Genomic DNA, 24,141 nt, shown 5'->3' with positions numbered 1-24,141 from the left:
ATAAGCAGTCAAAATTTAATATTTTAGAAAAAGTAAAAAAGGAAAACTCCATTTCACCCCTCAAAAGAAGGAAAAAATATATATAATTATTCTCGTAAACTTTAAAAACTCACAATTTAGTGTATCTATATTTCAATTTTTATTTTTATTTTTATTTTTTTTTCAATTTCACCAATGAATTTTATGTTAAATCCTAGTGGAAGGGTGTGGTGAAAAATAAAAAAGAAAAAAAAAAGCAACTCGGCATATGTTTAGTCCATGTGGCTCATTTCAAGCCCATAGTAAGCCCCATTCCGATCCTACTATTAAATGATTTATACGTTGATCTAACCATTTGATGGCATATAATGCAAGCAAATTGTATTTCTCAAGTTTAGGACTGAAAACATCATACTATGGGCCGCTACGGCCAGTATTATTGGTAGCATTCTCGCTCACACATTTTTAAAAGGAGAATTGTTGCTTACTTGCTTTGAATTGTTGTTAAGAACAGTAATGCCTATTTATTTTCTTGAGAAGCAACTATCCTCATACATCAGCTATAATAATCTCGTAATGCAAGACTAAGGTTATATATGTTTATCTTAATGTAAAATATTTTTCAAAAAATCTTTTAAGCATTTTCTGGTGTTTTGACAGATTGAAAATATTAGTCAATTTGAAAACATTTTTTTGTCAACAAAAACAAAAATTTAAGGAAAATGGCTTACACTTTTAAAAATTGTAATCCGATTTCCTCAACTCCAGCCTCTGTGACTGTGACCCACACCAACCCACCTATCTCCCTTCAAGTGTTTTGATTTGATTTCTTTTATGACATCGGTGGAATTGGATTTGTTATCCGAAGATCTTCATGGGCCGTTTGTTGGACTTCCATTACAATAATTTCTATCTCATTTCCATACCAGGATGGCTTTTTTGGTGGGTTTGATTTTTTTTATGTGGCTTTGAGGGATAAGAATTTCGGTGGGAGCCCAACATGTGAAAACATTTTCAGTATTATTTTTAAGCTATCAACCAAAGGACGGAATAGCATTAGTTTTCCTATAAAATATTTTCAATTGAAAACATCTTTTGATAAAAATAAAAATAAAAATTACATTGAAACAAACACACCCTAAAAAAAAAATAGTTGATAATGATATTGGTTGAAGAATTTGGAAATGATTTTATTAACGGAGAGTAATGCTAGAAATTCTTCTTACGTACATTTTGTGTTTTTTTAAAATTGATGTGGCTTTAAAATCATTATTGGACAAATTCAATGGTGATTTTAATGCCACATTAGTTTTCGAGGTACACAAGAGAGACATGAAAAAGACTTATTGTATAGTCCATGCTTCATGTTGTATAATGGTGATTAATGGATTTGTCCAATTAATGGTGATTTTAAAGCCACATCAATTTTAGAGAAATACAAGAGAGACATAAGAAGGACTTGTATAGCATTACTCATTAGCAAATACTGTAAAAGGAATTAGAAAAACAAAGAACTAAAATCAACTATAAGAAAGCCAAAATCCATAGGCCACAATGAGATGCATAAATAAGCAGTGGTCTGTGACCAGTTTGAACACAAAACTTCAAGTACTTCATTCTGCCCAAAAAACCCTTACAATACAATCAGAGGTACAATGCTTGCATTAAGAGTAAGCAAAAGAGGCAAAAATTCCCAAACATTAAAGACATTCTAATGAACTGCCCTAAATTGTTGTAATTTAGATGTCTGGAGTTATTTAGTGGGAGAGTAATGCTCAAAATTTTGAAGATTGGTGTTAAGAGTTAAAACATTTTATCTTCAAACATAACAAATAATTTATTTCAATATTTTTGATCCTTCACAGTTAAAGAAATCTACTTAATAGAAAACTCTACAAATTCTAGAAAATATTGATCCTTGACTTTCAATTGTTCCACCAATACTTGGTAATTATCAATCATATTTACAAAAATAGGGTTTTGGACTCTTAACTTAAATTCATGGGTAAGGTGACCCACGATATATGGTCGTGGGTCATTCAGCTTTTTTTATTAGGAAATTTTTGTATTTAGGTGGCATTGCAAAATTTTGGAGGTTTGCGGGAGAGTTCGGAGAAACATCGCAAATTGTGTGTTAGTTTAAGAGGTTATGAATATTTTTTTTTTTCATATATATATATATATAAAGATAAAGAAGCTATCTATTTTTTTTTTTTTTTTGGATATAGAATGAAACATAAATTGGGAAAAGTGCACATATCTTCTCAAACTACTACTCATTTGACAATGTCTTCTCCTAAACTTTTAATTACGATAACGTCCCATCCAAATAGTCAAACTACCAAAAATTGACAATGTCCCCAATGACGAAAATACCCTTAATAAAATAAAATTAAAAATAAAATCATTTAAAAAAAATCAGGGTGTGAAAATTAAAAAAAAAAAAAAAACATTTTTTTTAAAGAAAAAAAAAATTAATTTTTTAATTTATTGGATTATTTTTGTTTTATTGAAAAGAATTTGAGTGTCACTTTTGTTTTTTTGCTGGTCTTGGGAGACATTGTCAATTGTATGGTAATTTAACTGTTTCGGGGGGACGTTGTCGCAATTGAAAATTTGAGGAGGACATTGTCAAATTTGTGATAATTTGAGAGGGTATAAAAATAAAACAAAGAAGTTAAAAGAAATAAAAAATAAAAAATTGAAGAAAAAAAAGAAAAGAACTTAATTTTAGAATTGTGAAAAAAAAAAGAAAAAAAAGAAAAGAATATCCTTTCCCCTCACCAGAAGAGATGTTTACGTAGATAAAAAGTAAGAATATATTACTTTTTTTCTAATCAGTTAGCATATGTTACTTACCTCTTATACAAGTTTTTTTTTTTAGTACCTCGTATACAAGTTGTTTCTTTTGCTTTACCACTTTCCACCGTGATCCTAAAAAAGCAACATTAATTTGCTTCCGTTGAACGCCAAGTAACTTTCGGCTTTAATCCATATGAACTGTTTTAAGCCCATAATTGACCACATCCCGGCCCTACTGAACGATTTCTACTTTGATCTACCCATTCCAAAGTTGAGTGGTGTTCGGTTGCCCACAAACACAAGCAAATTATCTGTTGAGGATAGCTGAGATAAGTGGTAAGGTATATATTTTAACATCTCTTTTAGATTTGTATTAGATTTGTATTGCCCAAATTCTCATCCTCTTATGTGCCAAGTAACTTTTTCGGAGAATAAAGAAAAAGATTTGCATGTCCCATTATTTTGTGTGAAGTAACTTATTTAGAGTCAAAAGAAGAAAAGGAAAAATAAAAAATAACTTCTAAGCTACATAAAACATATCTTGTGATGAGGTGGAAGTATATTCTAATCTTGAATGTTTATTTTTTTCTTTTCACAATTCTAGAACTTTCTTTTTAAGTTTTATATTTTATTTTATACAACTTTTTTATTAATAGATTAATTGTATAGTCCATGCTTCATGTCGTATATCTAGCAATACAACAAGTCAAATTGGCGAAATCGGTGGAATTGTTTTTTATTTTAAAAACTGCAATCTGATTTCCTCAACTCCAGCCTCCAAGTGTTTTGATTTGATTTCTTTTATGACGTCGGTGGAATTGGATTTGTTTGGTGTTTGACTTTTTTTTTTTTGTTTTTTTTTATGTGGCTTTGAGGGATAAGAATTTCAGTAGGAGCCCAAGAATTGAAAACATTTTCAGTATTAATTTTAACGGAATATCAATATTAGTTTTCCTAGAAAATATTTTTAATTGAAAACATCTTTCGATAAAAAAATAAAATTACAGTGAAACAAACACACCTTAAAAAAATAGTTATCACATGAAAAAAAAAGAAAAAAAAAAAGAAGCCATCTATTTAGTTTGCAGAAAATAGTGGGATTTGAGTGGGCGGGCCATGCAAATTAAATGTTCCACTTTATTCACACCTGGAATGGAATTGGGGGCAATTAATGCAATTAAATCTATTCTTTGCGTTAATTGTAGGCAAGTGAACGCCAAAGGTTATTATTCCAATTAAAGTAGAAACAAATAAATAAATATTGAATATTGGAGCAATTCAATTCCCTCGGCCCTCCACTACTACAACACCACCAAACCAAACCAAACCAAACACCAGCCTTTCCAATTCCAACAAATAATACTAATAACCACTTCCATCTTCAAATCTATACTACTACCTCCTCCTACTACTACTCCTACTCGGATCCTCATTATTATTTCCTAATTTCACTCAGCCATGCATAGAAATATATATATGGAGACGAACGGCATGCGCATCGTCCAAGGTTTGCTAAGAGAGAGATATTTTGATGATGCAGAGCTGTGGGCAACATGGTTGGGGGAAGGTGAGGAAGCTGTTTGTAGGACGTGCCGGAAACCGATATTGGGTGCCACTTTTACACTCGAGAGTACAGATGAGATGTACTTTCACATATCATGCCTCAATAATGTACCCACAAATCACAAAGCCCTTTTGTTACACTCCGGCTTATGGAATCATGATCGCTTCATCTTCACAGAAGAAGTGAAAAATGATGGCAAGGAAGACGTTAACCTTGTTTGCTTCGGCTGTGAGAAGCCAGTATCTGGTGCCGGATACAAATGCTCCACCTCCGATTGCAATTTGGTCCTCCATAAATCATGCCTTGAGCTGCCTCCCCAAATACAACAACACCCCTTCCACCACCCAAACCACACCCTTTATCTTGTGAAGCCACAGAAAAAACTTTGTAATGCTTGCGGTAAAAACTGCAATGCATACCCCTTCTACTGTTGCAGTGAGTGCGATTTCAATCTTCATTTCACATGTGCAACTACCCGCTCGCAAATTAACAATATTGATGATTGCCAACATTCATTGATCTCTTTCTCTAAGCAGGTCCAATTCACTTGTGAAGCTTGTGGTGAGGAAGGCAATGAGTTAGCCTCCCTATGTAGCACTTGTCAACTCTTGATTCACACCAAATGTACTGGATTTTCAGGCATCATCAGAATTACAAGTCATGATCACTCTCTCACTCTCACCTACTCTCTTCATAAAGTCAAAGAGCACAACAATATATTTTGTTATCTCTGCCGTAAAAAAGTGAAGACAGAGTACGGAGCCTATTATTGTAAAGAATGCAGTTACGTTGCCCACTTGGCATGTGCATTTAAATATGAAGAAGATGTAGATCTCAAGATTATGCGTGAGGAATTAGAAACAAATGTTATGGAGGCTGAAGGGGCTGTGCAGATACAACATTTTAGCCATCAACATGGTTTAGTTCTTAGCAACAAAGAGCTCGTGGATGATAAGTTTTGTGGTGGTTGTGAAGGACTAATCTCCACCCCGTTTTATAGCTGTACACCATGCAATTTCTTTCTTCACAGTGGATGTGCTCAACTACCAAGAAACAAGCGACATCCACTTCATCCACACTTGCTCACCCTCATAAGTTATGGACGATTCCAATGTATGGCTTGTCAACGTCGCATGAGTGGCTTCGCCTATGTTTGTGCAATGTGTAATTTCTGGTTTGACCTTCAATGTTGTTCAGTTCCGGAAACCCTGAAACATGAAGGTCACCAACACCCTCTCTCCATTGCTGTTAATTCTAATAGAAAATGTCATGTTTGTAATTTCACTTCTGACGACAAACCTTGTGTGCTTGTATGCACTTATTGTGATTTCGCCTTGGGTTTCGAATGTGCAACTCTTCCGCTCGTAGCTAGTCACAAAGATGACGATCATCTCCTCAAGCTCACCTACAGTGCTGAAGCTCATTGTGCAGAATACTATTGTCTAATTTGCGAAAAAGAAAGAGATCACAAACGATGGTTCTATTATTGTGCCCAATGCGACTTCCCTGCTCATTCCCAATGTGTTTTAGGAAAATATTAAGGGAAGAATAATTGGTTCTTGATTGTGAATATTGCTTCAAAATAGTATTATAAAAAGTTTCTTCATTTTTCTTCTATTCATAGCAATCAAAATTAGATGAAGGAAGTTGAGATGTTTTTAGTGTTAACAGGACATCGCTGATTATAGTTTATTTATATTAATTAAACCAGATTCATGTATATCCGATCAATCATTGTTGTATTCAAACTAATTAACGACAACATAAGCCATTTTATTTTAGCATCCGACAAGTCCAAGAGAAAAGAATGGGATTTCTATTATTGAATTAAGGTTTTAAATCCCATATATTGGTGTTTCTTTGAATTCTTTCACACTCTTTGGAGAATTTCCAACTTAATTAATTAAGGAAGTAATTGCAAGTTAGGGGTTTGCTGTAAGCTCCTTCAACCTGCACAAAGTTGATCAGCTGACCCTTGAGAGTTGAGAAGATCAAACTTGTTCCAGGTCAATTTTTTCAAGATACTGCAAAATGAATAAATTAACACACAAATGATCAATATATATATACACATTTCAAAGCACTACAAAGAATACAACCACACACACACACTAAAGCATTTAAGCTAGAAAACCCAAAAACAACAAGACACCCAGTCTTTGTGTCAGCTCCTTCATCACTATATTTTTTGAGCCATAACACATGAATATATATACAATAATAAATTTAGGCTCAATACACCTTATTATTTTAAGAAAACTCAAACAAATGCATAGAGCATTACTTAAGAACATTTGAAAATTTTAAAAATTAAAGAAGAAATTAAAAAAGTGAGTAGATGTGCATCCACTCCGATCAAGACATGAATGACCGTGTAACCATTCATTCTCTACTTAGGGTAGCCAACATTCACTCTAATTTTTCTTTTTAATCTTGAAAATTTTTTAAATGAGAAATTAGTTCGTATTTTTGTAAGAGTTTAAACAGTTTATTCAAAATATTGCTATAATACAATATGAAAATAATATGAAGAGTGTTTAATATTTTAAGGTTTTTTTTTTTTTTTTTAAGAGAGCGGTAATTCTTTTGGTTTTGGATAACTTAGAAAAGAAAGGAAGAGAAGAGAAGAAAAAACAGGCGGACAAAAAGACCACGTGTAACCATAACTTCCACTAAAGTAACTCTCAGGGAGAGGGAGAGAGAGAGAGAGAGAGAGAGAGCAGGATTCACGTTGAACTAGAAAGCTTCTTTGGTCCCAAGCCACCGAATTTCCAAAGGGAAACAAAAATGGCTGCAATGCCTTTCTCTGCTTGTTTTAATGGTTTAATGCAAACCAAAATAAACACAACTTCTTCTTCTTCTTCTCTATGGCCTTCAATGGCTTTTTCGATCCCATCCACCAAAACCTCACTTGGGTCCTCCAAATCAGCCCATTTTCAATTCGGGCTCTCTTTTCAATCATCAACTCTTCCTGGGTATCTCTTGAAATCTCGTTCTTTCGGAGTTAACGCCAGAGCGGCAACGGAGAAGACTATCTATGATTTCACCGTCAAAGTAAGTGTTTTTGGTATTTTGTTTGAATTGTGACTCTTCTGTGAGGAACTTGAGTTATGGGCAGTGGGTATTGGGTGTTGGATTAATTATAAACATTTGTGAGTATTCTTGTCACACATATGTGTGTGTGTGTGTGTGAATTTCCAGCATTTGGATGTGACACAGGAAAAAAACCAAACTTTAAGAACTGGTTAGTGGCAATTCTGTCGTGTATCTTGGCAGTGCCTAATTCGTGGTGAAGAGAAAGTCTCTAGTTGGTTTCAATTAGTAGATGTGAATCTTGTCTTGAATGGTACAATGTGCAGTGAATTCAATTTTAATAACATACTACTTTCTTCATTGAGTTCGTAAAGAAATGTTCATACTCGTGTTTTCTAGTGTGGGTTTAATAGGTAGAGAAAAAATTGCTGTAAACTTAACTTGGAGTACGATTATAAGATTAATAGGTTACCAATGGAAACTCTATGTACCTCCTGGGAGGTTTTGTTATGTCTTTAACAATTTAAGATCAGGATGACCAAATTTGGGGATGAACGTGTAAGTATGTAGTTATATTGTGCTTATGTATGGAGGTTGTTGATGCAGGATATTGATGGGAAGGATGTTTCTCTTAGCAAGTTTAAGGGGAAGGCTCTCTTGATTGTCAATGTGGCTTCAAAATGGTATTCACGCCTGACTGATGATTTTGCAGCTTTGACTACTTGTGTTTCAGCCAAAGTTTATCCCCTTTTTTATTTTGTCTACTATTTAAAATCCCAGTTTATGTATCATATTCATTTCAATTTGTGATATAACTGGATTTTTTTTTTTTAATCACAGTGGTTTGACACCTTCAAATTACTCAGAACTGTCTCACATATATGAGAAGTACAAAACTCAAGGTATGCTACAGAAAATGGAGGATAGTGCTGTTATTTTTAGTGTTAAGATCTTTTGAAAATTGACACTTACACCCAATTGAACTGCAATTAACATGTTGGGCTGTTTATCTTTTACCTTTCAGAAATTTGTCCATGCGTCTAGCTACTGCTTTGGTGTTATTAGTCGAAGTAAGAGTTGGATGCACCATTGCTCATTTTTTGAATTTGTAAACAAGTTTTCCCTGTGTTCCCATATTTATGTGATTCAAATAACAGAAAATGTACTCGAGTATGGAACCAAAGACAGCCTTAAGTGACAAAGTTTCTTCTTTTTTCTTTGTATTCATGGCAATGAAATGGAGATAAAGGAAGTATTGATGTTTTAAGTGTCAATAGGACAGCACTGATTATGACTCCTAGTACTTATTTTGGATCCCTTCCAAAAGATGGATGTTCGAGGTCAAATCATTTTATAATGTGCTTAGCCCTCATGCTGGATTTTCTATCCCTTGGAAGAGCATTTTGAGAAACAAGGCCTCTCGGGAGTGACATTCATTGTTTAGACAGCAGTGCTAAGGAAGATTTTGACTTTGGATAGCTTTAGAAAGAGGATCGTCATGCTTATCAAAAAAAGAAAGATGCACATCATAATGATGGATTGATGTTGTATGTCCAAGAAGAGCGGAGAATCCGTCAATCATCTTCCACTCCACTAATTGAGTAGGTGGTGCCCCAATAGGCGGTGGACTTGTTGGCTAGTTGGAGAGGCCAATTTGATAGCAATCATAATATGGAAGTTTGGAGAACAGGTCTGCTTTGCTTGATTTGGTGTATTTGGAAAGAACATTATGCTCAAATTTTGAAGATTGTGAGAGAACGGTGATAGAAGTAAAAGTTATTTTGTTCAAAACTCTTAATGGGGGATGGTTGCTTTCAATGGTTCTCACTTTCTAATTTTCTAGAATTTCTGAATTTGTTTTCTTCTTTTTCTCCCTAATTGGTGCTATCTTTTTTATACTCCATGTGTAATTGGGTTGCTCCCGAAAGCACTTTCTAATAAGATTGAATTACTTATCAAAAAATAAATTTATTTATGTAAGGTTTGTGGCTGATTTGGGTGTGTCAAATTGTTTGTATTTGTCTATCAAGTTGTCCTAAAAATATGAAAACAACCCATCATCACTCACTGTTCCCTGATGCAGTTGCTCAACACGTGGTCCTGAAGAAATGATAGGTGTGGGAAGTTTAATTGGTCCTGCAAATGTTAGATGGCCGCCTTTGATGCATATCTGATCCATCATTGTTTTGTTTAAATTTAGGATAAAATTAAGTCATTTCATTGTAAAGCATCTGAAAAGTCCTTAAAAAAAGAAAGAGTGAGATTTATTATTGATGCGTCTTTCACACACGTGGAGAATTTCTAAGTCAAGGAAGAAATTGTTTTCTCATGAGTGTGATACTTTTAAATTGTTTTCTCATTGCAGGATTTGAAATTCTAGCTTTCCCTTGCAATCAGTTTGGTGGGCAAGAACCTGGATCAAACCCAGAAATCAAGCAGTTTGCTTGTACAAGGTTTAAAGCAGAATTTCCGATTTTTGATAAGGTGTGTTAAATGCATTTTTCTTCTGTACATAACAAGATTGTCAGAGAGCCATAGCCTAGTACTAAGGGTTTTCGCAACAGGTTGATGTCAATGGGCCAAGTACTGCTCCAGTTTACCAATTCCTGAAATCAAATGCTGGAGGATTTTTAGGTGATCTTATCAAATGGAATTTTGAGAAGTTCTTGGTGGACAAAAATGGTAAAGTTGTTGAGAGATACCCACCAACAACATCACCTTTTCAAATTGAGGTATGTTTTTCCTCCATTATTTTTTGGCATTCAATTCTGGAGTTTGGAAGTTCCTTGATATTAAGTACTGGTTGAAATCAATTGTTTCAACTTTTACAAATTATTGGCAATGGTAATGAAGCTGTCTGCCCTACTTGAAATATTTCAGGACACCTAATTGTTATGAAAGTCAAGTTGTTTTACACTTATAATTCCTATGGAGATGTAGCCATACCAAATGGTTTCATAATACAAGAACGGCATCTAAAGTGAAATTTTTTCGAAGTAGGTCATATTCGGAAATTAACATGAGTGCTCCTCACAAATCTGTTTTCAACCTCTTTTTGGATTAAAGCTTTGCAGGGAGAGAACTAATTTTAAAAACTTAGACATGTAATCAATTGCATCTAATGATTTCCCACATTTATTCCTGGTATATAGAAGGTTTCATATACCTAATTTTATGGTCAAGGGGTTGAATTTGTTGTTGATCTGCAATCCATTTGCAATATGTAGATGACATTTGACTCTTTGAAAGTTGATTTTTAGCAAATGAATGAACCTTTTTTACTTTTGTTTTGAGTTGTTGAATTGTGCTAGCCTCTATATTGTGGTTTAGTTAATTTAAGTTTGAAACTGTTAGTAACTTCAATCCAAAGGTACCCACTATTCAGAAGTTTATGATGTAGGCAGTCGGCCAGAGTTAGTTCACATGTGATAAGGTTCTCAAAGAGAGAACTCACTACACATAATTTGTTTTTTTGAGGGGTGGGGGATGGGGATAGAGTTCATTTGATGCATAAGGCAGTTAATTCAGTAACATAATCATCAACCCGCACCCTTAATCAAAATGAGATCGAAATTTTGAACAGTGCTGTTGAAGTCTTTTTGGCCGAATGAGGAACCTAAAGTCGAGTACGCCGAATGATGGGGAGTTTAAGATAAGGGAGATGGCTAGCTCCCATTTTGTAGCTCCATAGACCCAATGGACCCAAAAGAAAAGGTCTGAAGTTGGTGTCGTGTCATGATGCTGTACATATTGGATTTTCTGTCTGTGTTTCTGAGACTAATTGGCTTGGAAACTACGGCATCAATTGTTTACTTTTTTATAGTGAAATTCTTCCAAAACTTCCTCTTACATGTGAAGACCATTGGAATAGATTGCTTTCTACTTCTCTGATTGATTGCGTAAATTATTTCAGAAGGATATCCAACGGGTCGTCGCAGCATGAACATAGAGCTGCAAAGGTACGCATGGCATGATCAGCCATGCTGAGAGTGAGAGAAGAAGAAAGACTGTATGTGGTATATGTAAATATCTGGATTACTCATCACTCACATAGTTGTACTTTCTGTACAAGTTATTTGTGATTCATACTTATAAAGTTGCTTTCTTCCTGTTTTGCAATTGATTCATTAAATCCACAAATGTTTACGATTGCTGCAAAGTTCCCCACATATGGTCTCCAGGCCTCATCCTTTTTGAAATATACTGTTACAGTCCTCAAAAAGTAAGGACTATTGAGTCCTCATATCTATGCCCACCTCTGGATTACTGAGAGTATGATTTAGTCTGTATTTAAGTTAGTTTGGAAGTCTTTATGTTTAATAAGTTCTCATAATGAGGTCCCCAAGGGGTAGCTCAATCGGCTGAGGACCACGTCTCATGAAGCGGAAGTCACTAGTTTGAATTTTCATTTCCCATTTTCTCCTATTGTGCGGACATATATATATTAAAAAAAAAGAAAAAAGAAAAAAGTTTTCATTGTTGTTGGAGACTTGGAGTCATCTATTGTAAAAGGGCATCTAATCCTAGATGGATGTGAGGTCTTGAGATTCCTCTAAAATCTTCTCATATTCCCAAACATATATTGGAAGGAGGTTTAGGTTCTCTTTAAGAATTTATCTAAATTTATCCCGTTACAGATTTGATATTCAGGATCATAATGTATACCAAATACACATAGGAAATATCAAAAGAAGGGACATCAAGGATGATCATTAGATGTGTGTTTTGGATGCATTTTGTGTTTCCCATGTTTATCATTGCTGCTTTCCTACAAGTTGTGCACTGCCCTAACTTTGAAGTTTTGCGCATCGCATTATCATTCGGTCAATGTGACAATTGACAAACATGAAAATTAAGTTAAAATATGAAGAAAAAAAAAATTAGGAAAGGGAGGAAATTTCAATTTTTTTTCTACGATTCTAATATCTTCTTTGGAAATGGTACAAAATCGTAAAATCTTATGATCTACCATCTATTCATTTATTATTTTACTTTTTAAAGGGCACAACAATCAGTACGCTAGAGGTTTCTCCTTCTCAATTCTCTCGTGCTAGGAAAATATCTTCTCAATATTCTAACACCCACAATGGATACGGATCGCCCACAATGAATACAGATGTAATGCTACACTTTACTCCTATTTCTTTATACTTGTAGGTGGCTTTTAAAACCACAATTAGATACGAGATAGATCTTTATTGAATTTTAATCTAATGGTAGTTTTAAAAGCCATCTATGAATATGGGAAATGAGTGTGGAGAAGTGGGAGTAAGTTTAACATTAGCTGCATTATTCTTGCTTTAATGGGTGATCAGCCAACTCTTGAAACATACTACAACCAAATGCTGAAGTATAATAGAAATTCTGTAACTACTTAAATAGTTTCCTAGTTGAAATTTAAAATCTAGAAGATATTGCAAATGATCCTATAATTTAGGATTATAAAAATTATGAATTACAAATTAGTAATGCTACTCTTCACACCTATTTATCACATTCATTTCACATTAGCTAATGTGACATGTTTTAAGTGGCTGACATAGAAAGTCATGTAAAAAAAACAATGTTAGCCAGTGTGAACTGAGTAGGAGTGTAAATTTAGAACCGCTAACCGCTTTGTTAACCGCTAACCGCTTTTGAAAGCGGTTATTAAAAAACCGCCTAGCGGTTAGCGGTTATTGGGTTTTTGAAAACCACTAATCGCTTTTTTAATATATATATATATTTATTTATTTATTTGTATGTTGTGTACAAGACAACAAGTGAAGTGATGATTTACAAAAATTGTTGTAATTTTATTTGTATTATATGTTGTATAAAGTCGTAGAAGGTGACCAACAAGGATTTTGGTATATATAAATTTTTAATGCTAAAATGGCCATGAAAAGGAAAAGAAAATTTGTTTAAAGTGAGCAAAAAAACGTTTAAAGTAAGCCTAAAACCGGCCCAAAACCAGTCCAAAACCGCCAAAAAAAAAGAAGCCTAATAAAAGGCCCAAAAAAGAGGTTATTAAAAAAACGGTTATTTGGATGCGGTTAACCACTAACTGGGCACGGTTAGCGGAGGTGGTTAGTAAAATTTACTAACCGCCTAAGCTGTTTTAGCCACTAACCGCTAACCGCAATCGCTTTTTCACCCCTAGAACTGAGTGTGATAAATGAATGTGAAAAATAACTCTTTACAAATATAAGAAGGCTACACTTCCAAAAAAATTTCTTCAAAAATTAATTCACAAATAATGTATCACAATCTCATAAAATAGTGACTCTTTTTAAATAAATTTTAGAGGAACATTTTGAGAAAGCGCAGCATTTTTTCGAGCTGGGCTAGACTATGGTCTACAAATCAGACGGCCCAAAACAATCTGATGCATTTCCAATTTTGCCCTCGTCGCTGACCTGGCAATATGCCACTCCCCAAGTCTTCGTCTCACTTTGGGTACTTTGCGTCGCTGCGAAGAGAACCATTTGCTTTCACTGAGCTTTGTCCGATCACTTTGTTCCATCGCTTTGTTCCACATGGTAATATTTATTTATTTATTTATTTATTTTATTTTTTATTTTCTCGCTCTATTATTTATTTGTTTATTGGTTTATATAATCAATTTCTTTGAATCGCAAAACCACTTTTCGTAATCGCCGATCCTTTTCTCTAGTATTAGGGTTTTGTTAGTGTGCTAGAACTTCTTCGTCTTAGCGTTTTGGTTTTTACTTTCAATTTTCAGTTCTGTTCCTTTTTTTTTTTCTGCTTGGTTGCCGAGAAAATGTAGGTAAATAGATGGGTAAGTCTTAGATTTTTTATTTGTCGGGAAAAAGAAAGAAGTCAAGCTTTTTCCCTGTTTGGGAAGCGGGGATTTGAAAAGTGTTCACTTTGGGCCGGTCTTTGTTTGTTTTTCAATTTTTTTTTGGAAATGAAAACAGCATGGAAGTGAGGCTTAATTTTCTCCCCTCAACCGTTTTACAGGGAACCAAACGATGGGCTAGGGTTTTGATTCCTGCTTGATATATTACCTGATTTAGGAAAAAGAAAATAGTCGTAGCTCTTTCCTTGTTTGGGAAACGGCCAAACGGGATTTGAAAAGTGTTCACTTGGGGTGGTCTTTTTTTTTCTTTTTCTTTTTTTTTTTTTTGGAAACGATAACAGCATGGAAATTAGGCTTAATTTTCTCCCCCCAACCTTTTTCTAGGGAACCAAATGATGGGCTAAGGTTTTAATTCCTGCTTCATATATATTACATGATTCAGTTTGCTATTTTAATAATGCATAAGCTGATACAATATTTTCTATTTAATTTTATTTCGAACTCTAATTGGAGGTAGCAAGTTCTAACATCTGATGCTTGGTGATTTTAATTCTGGATGTTAGCTTCTTTTTTTTTTTTTTTTTTTTTTTTTTCATGATGTGGAAACTTAATCTTATATTTGAGGCCCTAAATGACCTCGGATAGGGGTAAATTGGTTTTCCATGGTTTAGAAATTCAATTATGCATTTCCTACTTACCGGTCTAGTGTGATTTATTTACACTTTTTAAAGTATTTCGGATGGTCCATCAAAGTGGATAAGGCTATGGTTACTACAAAAATTTTCCATATGGTTCATAGAATGATGTGGAACAATGAATCTTTGATGGTCATATATCTATGCTTACTAATAGTAATTATTGATTTCTTCCTTCTCATTGTCTGTACTTTAGGTGGGGAATGATGGTCTATGTGATGTTTAGTAGGGTTTAATATTGGGATATGATAGATAGATTGTTAATGTGAAATGATATATGAGGAGAAGGATGCAGAGTTTTTCCTATTAATTTGGTGGTAAAATTAACATGTCTGGAATCTGGTGACCTGGTTTATATTTATTTTAACTGTTTCTGTGTTGCATCAAGCTCTTGCCATCCATTAGTCTGACAATATGTCGAAGTAAGAAATTTCTTTTTCTTGATAATACTTTGGGACCTATCATATTTTAATCCACAATGTGTTTACCAGTTGCAATTCACTAGCTCTGGCTGAGCTTATCCTATCCAAGGGAGCTTTTGCTACCTTCTTCTAAGAGGTTAATTTAAGAAGATTATTTAATTTGTTTTTACTCTGGTTGAGAATAACTGAATGCTGCAAGTTAAACTTTGTCCATATTCAGCTGAATCAATTTGTTTGCTTAGCTGTATTGCATGCACATTGAAGAATGGAGGTGGAAAAGTTCCATGTTTTCTGTAATAGTGGAGTTGTAGTCCTAGTCTTTTGGCTAGCTTGCTGATTTTGGGCATCTAAAAAAGTGGCGAAAGGCTTCACCAGATCTTTCGGTAGACCCTGCCTGACTTCAGAAGTGTGGCGAGAGCACTGAACAATTAATTTGTGAATTTGATGGTATATAGATAGGTCATTTAGTTGTGGAATTGATGATTTTATCATTTATGTTAGACTAACATTGAATAATCAGTTGTTTGGCCAAGCAGTTAATTAAATCATTACTCTCAATTCAGGGCTTCAATTTCCAACTAAATCTGAGATAAATCTTTTTAGATATGATCATGATTCATCATGAGTTGCTAAGAGGCAATGCGCACTATAGAATTTTAAGTTATGTTGGTGAAACACATCATTTAAATGAGCTATATCTCAAATGGAGCTTCCTCCCCTTGTAAGAACAAGGTGGAGGCTAAAGTTTTTGGGCTCAAAACTCATTGGATGCTATGTAACTTCCCTATATAAAATAAATAAATAAAAAAGAACATTTACCTCAATGAATCCTCCACCCCGGAACGGGTAAGTGGAGTTGGTGTTCTACATGTGCACATAACAGCATTGATTCAGTCTGTTGTCACTCATTTAATCTCTGTAGTTTATGTTATAGTTATACATTGTTCTGTGGAAACATGTACATGCTCCTCACTAAGTTATTCAATAATTGTTGCTCATGTTCCCTTCTCCCTTATTTGCATTGCTACCTTTTGCATCCAGTATTAACACTTCCACATTACCTTATCTATGTTATATTTATATGTGCTGGGTTTATAACATTGCAGCTATGTCTATCAGTTTTTTTTTTTTTTGATAAGAGCTATGTCTATCAGTTTCTCCCGCTAAATCTCTAAATGACCTTTCTTGAGCATATAATGAAGTTTTCATTCTGTACATGCCAGATCTTTTAGTGTGAATTGTTGACCTTTCCTTATGTGATCAATTACATGCCTGTTACTGGCTATGATGCCGACTAATTGTCTTCTGTCTTCATTTGCAGGCTAATAGGCACACTATTATTTTGATGCAAACTTCTCCGAACAGATCCACTAGAACATTTATGGATTATGAGTCAATAAGTCAAGCTATGGATGGTATGTGATGTATTATGTATGTTTAATATGGTTGTTGTTTATTAGCACACCATCTTCATCATCATCTACATGTACTGTTTTATGCTAGACTTCAGCAAAGGTTCAATTTTCTTTGGTGACACAATCAATTAGGGTGGTGGTTTCATATACTATGACTGAGGACCTTTCTGTTTTGTTTTGCTTTCCCTTGTTTTGTGTTTCCCTTCCATTTCCTTCATTTTCTTTCTTTTTTACTTTAGTGTTCAAACTTTGTTTTTCCTCTTCGTTAGATTTTTCATTGCCTAAACTAAATAAAGAAGTACTCAATTTTTCACAATAGTTAGCTCCATATATTTGTTTTACGCAAATGCTTTCTTGCATTCTCCTCACCATCTCCTCACTATCTCCTCTCTCTTGATTTTTTTTTTTTTTTTTTTTTTGAAAAAATCAAGATGTTAAAAGAGGGAAGATGGTGGGGAGATGGTGAGGAGAATGTATTGTAGCAAATCTCTTTGTTTTATGTCATGTTTGTGTACAAAGCACTTGAATTTGTGGTTTTATGTTAGTCTAATAAACCTTTGCGGTATTGTGTAAGCATGAGTGATCTGTAATTTAGAGGTACTCATTAAGATGGATGAGACCCAGACAAAGAGTCCCATGGTTAGGAAAATATTTTTTGCTTTATTAAAGAATTGCTGGAATTATTTTAGTTATTGGTGGGTTACCCATACAATCATCTCTCTCTCTCTCTCTCTCTCTCTATGTGTATATAGTGTGTGTGTGTGTGTGTGACAATAAGGAAAAAGGTTTCATTTGCAAGGTGTAACCACCAGTAAACTGGAAATTGGAAGCTGCTAGAGTAACGTATGAGCATATATTTGAACCAGTCGTATATGAAAATCTATAATCTATAAACTCAACATCTACTCTGCTAGGTAAAAATCGATATATTTGTCGCATTTGATGTGGACCACGACAAAGTGAAAAGGACTTGACAATGGACACCCCTATTGGACTAGACTCTGACTTAGAACATCCACTGGCTGAAGAGGGGAAAATTGGAAAAAGTGTTACCTATGGTTTCATTTGCAAGGTGTAACCACCAGTAAACTGGAAATTGGAAGCTGCTAGAGTAATGTATGAGCATATACTTGAACCAGTCGTATATGAAAATCTATAATCTATAAGCTCAACATCTACTCTGCTAGGTAAAAATCGATATATTTGTCGCATTTGATGTGGACCGCGACAAAGTGAAAAGGACTTGACCATGGACACCCCTATTGGACTAGACTCTGACTTAGAACATCCACTGGCTGAAGAGGGGAAAATTGGAAAAAGTGTTACCTATGCGGCCCCCCCTCCCCCCCCACATTTCAATTTTTCACAATAGTTACCTCCATATATTTGTTTTAGGCAAATGCTTTTTTGCATTCTCCTCACCATCTCCAAAAAAAAAAATCAAGATGTTAAAAGAGGGAAGATGGTGGGGAGATGGTGAGGAGAATGTATTGTAGCAAATCTCTTTGTTTTATGTCATGTTTGTGTACAAAGCACTTAAATTTGTGGTTTTATGTTGGTCTAATAAACCTTTGTGGTATTGTGTAAGCATGAGTGATCCGTAATTCAGAGGTACTCATTAAGATGGATGAGACCCAGACAAAGAGTCCCATGGTCAGGAAAATATTTTTTACTTTATTAAAGAATTGCTGGAATTATTTTAGTTATTGGTGGGTTACCCATATAATCTTCTCTCTCTCTCTCTCTCTCTCTCTCTCTCTCTCTCTCTATATATATATATATATATATAGTGTGTGTGTGTGTGTGTCTGTGAGAGAGAGAGACAATAAGGAAAAAGGTTTCATTTGCAAGGTGTAACCACCAGTAAACTGGAAATTGGAAATGCAGCTGCTAGAGTAACGTATGAGCATATATTTGAACCAGCCGTATATGAAAATCTATAATCTATAAACTCAACATCTACTCTGCTAGGTAAAAATCGATATATTTGTCGCATTTGATGTGGACCGCGACAAAGTGAAAAGGACTTGACAATGGACACCCCTATTGGACTAGACTCTGACTTAGAACATCCACTGGCTGAAGAGGGTAAAATTGGAAAAAGTGCTACCTATGCGCCACCGCCCCCCCCCCCCCCCTCTCCCCCCCCCTCCCTCTCCCCCCCCCTCCCCCCAACATTTCTATTTTTTGTTCCCTGATGATCACTGATTTAGGAGATAGATCTGTTTTGCTGATGGATAAAATGCTGAAGAAAATAAAATCGAATCTAAATGGCTCCAAACTGTAATTTGGTTGATCTCCCAATGTTCTTGCATTTACTAGAGGTTATGATGTTACTCTGTGTGTGTATAGGTATATGTGGACTATATGAAAGGAAGCTTAAGGAGTTGAATCCAGCCATCAGAAACATCACTTATGACATTGCAGATCTCTATAATTTTATTGATGGCCTGGCAGATTTGAGTGCCTTAGTGTATGTCTCTCTCTCTCTCTCTCTCTCTCTCTAGATTTTAGTTACAGAGGCTAGCCAGTTGATCACCTATTAGATGATTTCCAATTTGTTTTGGTGATAATGAATATTCCCTTTTTTCTATGGAAAATTAAGAATATGTATGTTTACGCACCGTGATTTATAACTGATACACTTGCCGTTTGGTTCTGGCTTACAGCTATGATCACTCAATCCATGCTTATTATCCATACGACCGGCAATGGATTAAACAGCGCACCTTTCAACATCTAAAGAAATTGGCTCACTAAATTTATTATGATGCTGCGGCTTATGTATCTAATTACCACCAGATTGTCTGTAGACTTGGATTCTGTATAACTGGAATGGGTTTGATGTCTAGAATTTTGAGTTGTATCTGATGTCAAGGTGTTTAATATGGAAGGTGGACCCTCTCTCTTTGTGAGCATATATTTTTGAACAAACACAGCTTTGTGCTCAAGTTTCAGATGAAAAGCAACTGCTTTTGTTTGGTAATGTTATTATGTATGGAAGTACTCCCTTGCCTAGCTAGGAAGGTTGGCCCTGATATTGAACTCTCTTAGTTTCCTGTGAACTTTCATTGGTTTTCTGGGATGTGCTTCACTGAATTGTTCTCTACACGTGCTTTTTGACAGAATTTCCTCCAACAACTTTATTAGTACTATTAAAAAAGCATAAGCTTTTGACATGTTCACTAGACATATGTTAATTTTATAAACCGGATTCAAAGAAATTTCTACATCCTAGGATGTGTTTGTTAAACGATTTTGGTCCGATACTGTAGCAAAAATTGATTAATGTAAAAAAATGTAAGAATTTTTTTTTTTTTTTTTTTTTTTTAAAAAAAAAAAGGTGAAAATGTAAGAATTTTTGGTATAGAAAAATGAAAAAATTTTGTTTTGTAGTTATTTTTTTATTTGAATAGTAATAAAAAGTCATTGATGTAATGTAAAAAGTAGGAGAATGTTGAAAAAATGAAAAAGTAAGATGAATAGTATTGAAACAAAAACGTTTACCAATGGAGCCCTAATTTGAACGAAAACACTATACATAATGATTGACCGGCTAGCAATAACAAAAAGTTAATTTGTTACAACATTTCTTAATGTCTCAAATCTCAATCCTAAAATTGATAATACCTTGCATACAATTTGAATAGTGAATGGCTGCAATTCTTTTTTTCTTTTTTAAAAGAGTGTTTACTATCCTATTTCTTGGGCTGGGTTTTTTTTTTTTTTAATAAATAAAAAATAAAGAATAAAAAGTAGATATGGGTATGTAGATTAGGATTCTCAATTTCAAGTAAAATAAAGATGGTTCATTTTATGATTTATATTAAATTTTACAAATTAAATAGTTTGCATGGTGAATGTGGTGTCACGGTTTTTAAGATATTATATACACAAAACAAAATTTTGATTATAAAATGAATCTTTGTTCATTTCACTTGAAATTGAGAGGATCCTATTACGCATAGCGTATAGTTCCAATGATTATAATTCTTTTAAGTTCTTAATATCCTATCTTATAAAAACTCTTAAATCCCAAGTATTCTTTTTTTATTAAAAAAAAAAAAAATCAAATTATTGAAAATTTGTGTTACATTAACATTTATCATTTTATTGATTTAACAAGTATTATTTTTCGCATTTTTCATATTTTATCACATTTTAAAAGTAACAAAATGCTAATGTGATAAAATCTTAACTATGTTATATAAAAACAATAATTAAGATTTAATAAATTTTAAGCAATCTTTATCCCAAGCACCAAAACCCCTAATTTTGTTTGGAAGTCATAAAAAACAAAAAAAAAAAATTGTAGCTAACACGTGATATCCAAATGGATACCCTGTGGCCTGTGCTAGAACCAGACTATCTGGGTTTTTTCTCAGCCGCTACCCGACCCGATATCATCTCTACACAGTCCCCAAAACCCTTCAGAACTCGAGCAACTCGTCATCTTAAACCCTAGAAACTGACCAACCACTGATTCGAATCGCTCCACTCGGTCCGTTCTTGATCGTTACTTTACGCTCTTTTCCATTTCGGAATTACACTTGTTTGTGATTGTTTAGGTCGATCGAAGCAAACAGAGGCCAGAGAAAATGGTAGTGAGGATTCGATTGTCGAGGTTCGGATGTCGAAACAAGCCGTTTTACCGTGTCATGGCCGCCGATAGTAGATCTCCTCGAGACGGCAAACACCTCGAAGTCTTGGGATACTACAATCCCTTGCCAGGTTTCCTCGCTCACATTTGTTCCAGTTCCTAAATTGTTTCATTTTGCTTTCGAAAGTGCTAGCGTTTTATTTGTATTTGTTGTCTTCCTGTTTGGAATCTCACCTGGTTTTTGATGCGTTTGGTTGCTGAGAAAATATGAGAAAAGATAAGGAATTGAAATGTGAGCGTAGTATGGATTTTGGGCTCAGTGAGCTTGAGTTTTCAGTGTTTGGGAACTAGGAAAAGATAAGGAGGAGAAATTGGATTCTATTTTTTGGGGGTGGGGTTGCAAGCTGGAAAAGAAATTAGAGTTTTGAATGATAAACCATTGATATCTTGAGCTTTCATTTCTTTTCCCTCCTTATCCTTAGCAACCAAAGGGAGGATTGATGATTTGTGATTTACTCAATGTTTGCAATATGTATGAATTTGTGTAGGCCAAGATGGTGGAAAAAGAATGGGTCTTAATTTTGAAAGAGTGAAGTAAGTACTTTTCTTCTATTTATAGTGCCTTTTTACTTTCAACTGATATGTTTTGAATTCTCTGCGAAAATTAACATTGGGACTTAATTGTTAGTCAGATTTAGAATCTTCTATTTGTTATTTAAAATAATTGTTTATAGCTCCCCCCTCCAATTGGAGGTAGTTACAGATTAGAACCGGATAATTGCATCTACTGTATATATAAATGTATAGATGTTATTGATCTACTGCTTTAGAAGTGGATTATTTGTTTGCTTGCATGTTCCTCGTTTTGAGTATAGAGGACAGATTTTGAAGGGGATGGAACAGTGGTAAGGTTAATATTTTGAGTTTTATATCCATTCCAGAACTAGAATGCAGCAAGCTTATGGGTGTTGATGTGGTTATGTAGTAATTCAAGTGCCTAGAACAGGATGTTTGGCTTTCTACTACTGAGAGAATAGATAAAACCTTTCTATTTGTATGAAGTTTCTAATTCATTGCCCTTGTTTTCAGTTGAATGAGACTTACTAATTTCATCCTCACTATCTGCAGATATTGGCTATCTGTTGGTGCACAAGCCTCGGAACCTGTGCAGCGCATTCTTTTCAGAGCAGGGTTACTGCCGCCACCACCCATGATGGCAATGGGACGTAAAGGTGGACCACGTGACACACGTCCTGTTGATCCGATGACTGGCCGTGTATTGACTCCAGAGAAGCAAGCTAGTGCTGACCAGCCAAAAGCCTCTGAAGGTGATGAAGATTGTGAAGACATTGCAAGTACATCGTGAAAGTCTTCATTGCAGTTGTTAAGACCTTCTTCTTATTTTTGTTTTTCTGATCTCTTTTTAGGGGGAGGGGGGTTTCCGGGGTATCAAGAGTCCATATTTCTGCTTGGATATCCTCCAGAGAAGCAGTTTGGTCTTGCTTAATTCTGAAGAATAACTCTCAATCTTACTTGGGAGGACGGCACCTTATGTGGTGAAATTGGCACTTAATTCCACCACATCATACAGGGATGTTAAGTGTTGTGTAATGGCTCCAATGTCGAATGTTCTTTTAAGAAAATTCCTGAATTGAATGTTTTGGAGAGGCTGCTGTATTGAATATTAGACCTTTTTCAGATTATGCTTTATCTAGATATAGTTGAGATTTGTGTCTTGCTGTTCTCTCTTTCTTTTCCCTCTTCTTTTTACTGCCAATCGAAATCTCTCCCTTGAACCACACTACTCTTTTTTTTTTTTTTTTTTTAGTTGAGAATAGATTTGCAGAACAAGGGTATTTATAAAAGGATAATGAGTTCCATGAGGGTATTTTCTATGTGGGAAAATGATTTGTGATTCTCTGAATGTAGGAGTGATGGAACTGTTCTCCAATCTATAGGAGTTGTAAAAAATGTAAGGTAGTATAGGAGGACAGAAGTATGTTTCCGATAAAGATTCTAGGAATAAATGCATTTTTGGTTCATAAGGTTTGAGGCTGACAAATATGTTTATGAGTTTTAAAAAGTGATTAATCTCTCCATTGGATAGTGAGCTTCAACGACGGCGTTCGGGTTGAAAACTTTTAGCACAGCCTTTCAGCTATAACATATATCAATTCCGCATTAGCTACACTCATCACTAGTGGCATGATGGGGCGCCTTTGTTGATTCGTTGAATTAGGGTCATGGCATCACTAGAACTTGGCCCTTCCTTGGCTTTAATAGAATGTGGGCAAAAAAATAGCCCTCAACATCCAGTCGCATCAAAACCTTTTTCCATGGTGGTTGAACCGCTCCGGGGTGGCTCAAATCACCTCAAAAACACTCTAGGATGGGTGGGCAGACGATCCATTGGGTTAGGAGTATCCGTCACCCCTAAAACCTCCTTTAGGGATGCCAAAACTCTCCCACCCCCACCTCCAAGAAAGAGGATGGTCCAACCAACCTAGGTGGAGAGGAGAGGGAGAGCATTTATTTATTTATTTTTTATTTTTTTAAACTTCACTGACCTTATGATGTTTCGACACTTTGCAATCACATCCTTAGAAGTTTAAAAAGTTAAAGTCACATGCACTTTTAGTATTAAAAACTCAATTAGAACTCCCTTTCAAGAAACTCTACCATCAATCATCATGCAAAATAAAATTGTCACAAACGTGACTTCTCAAGTTAAGGATTTTGCGCCAAGTCCAAGAGCAATCCCCGTAGGCCAACAGCCTAAGGGGCCAAAAGTTCCTATCTCCTTATTATCTTTGTAAAACTAACAAAAAC

General features: G+C 34.8%; 4 protein-coding genes across 4 annotated transcripts; all 4 read left to right on the top strand.

Moving 5' to 3' along the window:
* The first annotated feature begins 4,272 nt into the window (after positions 1 to 4,272).
* On the top strand, positions 4,273 to 5,886 carry LOC132189517 (uncharacterized). The gene has a single exon (XM_059604258.2). It carries the CDS (start codon positions 4,273 to 4,275, stop codon positions 5,884 to 5,886), a length of 1,614 nt encoding a protein of 537 aa, XP_059460241.2.
* Positions 5,887 to 7,032: 1,146 nt separating this feature from the next.
* On the top strand, positions 7,033 to 11,492 carry LOC132189906 (phospholipid hydroperoxide glutathione peroxidase 1, chloroplastic). Its single transcript, XM_059604741.2, has 6 exons — positions 7,033 to 7,399; positions 7,985 to 8,061; positions 8,219 to 8,280; positions 9,744 to 9,862; positions 9,943 to 10,110; positions 11,292 to 11,492. Exons 1-6 carry the CDS (start codon positions 7,133 to 7,135, stop codon positions 11,319 to 11,321), a joined length of 723 nt encoding a protein of 240 aa, XP_059460724.2. The 5' UTR covers positions 7,033 to 7,132; the 3' UTR covers positions 11,322 to 11,492.
* A 2,300-nt stretch (positions 11,493 to 13,792) lies between these two features.
* On the top strand, positions 13,793 to 19,750 carry LOC132190110 (enhancer of rudimentary protein). The gene is made up of 4 exons (XM_059604998.2): positions 13,793 to 13,899; positions 16,619 to 16,712; positions 19,065 to 19,185; positions 19,382 to 19,750. Exons 1-4 carry the CDS (start codon positions 13,897 to 13,899, stop codon positions 19,470 to 19,472), a joined length of 309 nt encoding a protein of 102 aa, XP_059460981.1. The 5' UTR covers positions 13,793 to 13,896; the 3' UTR covers positions 19,473 to 19,750.
* Positions 19,751 to 21,056: 1,306 nt separating this feature from the next.
* On the top strand, positions 21,057 to 23,049 carry LOC132189766 (small ribosomal subunit protein bS16m/bS16c). Its single transcript, XM_059604551.2, has 4 exons — positions 21,057 to 21,443; positions 21,861 to 21,906; positions 22,441 to 22,640; positions 22,740 to 23,049. Exons 1-4 carry the CDS (start codon positions 21,311 to 21,313, stop codon positions 22,817 to 22,819), a joined length of 459 nt encoding a protein of 152 aa, XP_059460534.1. The 5' UTR covers positions 21,057 to 21,310; the 3' UTR covers positions 22,820 to 23,049.
* The last annotated feature ends 1,092 nt before the right edge of the window (positions 23,050 to 24,141 follow it).

This window comes from Corylus avellana, chromosome 9, assembly GCF_965113065.1.
Source record: "Corylus avellana chromosome 9, dhCorAvel1.hap1.2, whole genome shotgun sequence".
Classification (NCBI taxonomy): domain Eukaryota; kingdom Viridiplantae; phylum Streptophyta; class Magnoliopsida; order Fagales; family Betulaceae; genus Corylus; species Corylus avellana.
Note: the sequence above shows the minus strand (reverse complement) of the source record. Positions and strands in the feature narration are given on the sequence as shown.

Bases quoted from the DNA above. Each gene is read 5' to 3' on its own strand.
- LOC132189517 (XM_059604258.2), top strand. From the start codon at position 4,273: ATGCGCATCGTCCAAGGTTTGCTAAGAGAGAGATATTTTGATGATGCA.
- LOC132189906 (XM_059604741.2), top strand. From the start codon at position 7,133: ATGGCTGCAATGCCTTTCTCTGCTTGTTTTAATGGTTTAATGCAAACC. The intron at 7,400-7,984 runs GTAAGTGTTTTT...TTGTTGATGCAG, and splicing joins TCTATGATTTCACCGTCAAA to GATATTGATGGGAAGGATGT. The intron at 8,062-8,218 runs GTATTCACGCCT...TTTTAATCACAG, and splicing joins GTCAATGTGGCTTCAAAATG to TGGTTTGACACCTTCAAATT.
- LOC132190110 (XM_059604998.2), top strand. The intron at 16,713-19,064 runs GTATGTGATGTA...GTGTGTGTATAG, and splicing joins AATAAGTCAAGCTATGGATG to GTATATGTGGACTATATGAA. The intron at 19,186-19,381 runs GTATGTCTCTCT...TCTGGCTTACAG, and splicing joins GCAGATTTGAGTGCCTTAGT to CTATGATCACTCAATCCATG.
- LOC132189766 (XM_059604551.2), top strand. From the start codon at position 21,311: ATGGTAGTGAGGATTCGATTGTCGAGGTTCGGATGTCGAAACAAGCCG. The intron at 21,907-22,440 runs GTAAGTACTTTT...CACTATCTGCAG, and splicing joins CTTAATTTTGAAAGAGTGAA to ATATTGGCTATCTGTTGGTG. The intron at 22,641-22,739 runs GTGATGAAGATT...ATCTCTTTTTAG, and splicing joins CCAGCCAAAAGCCTCTGAAG to GGGGAGGGGGGTTTCCGGGG.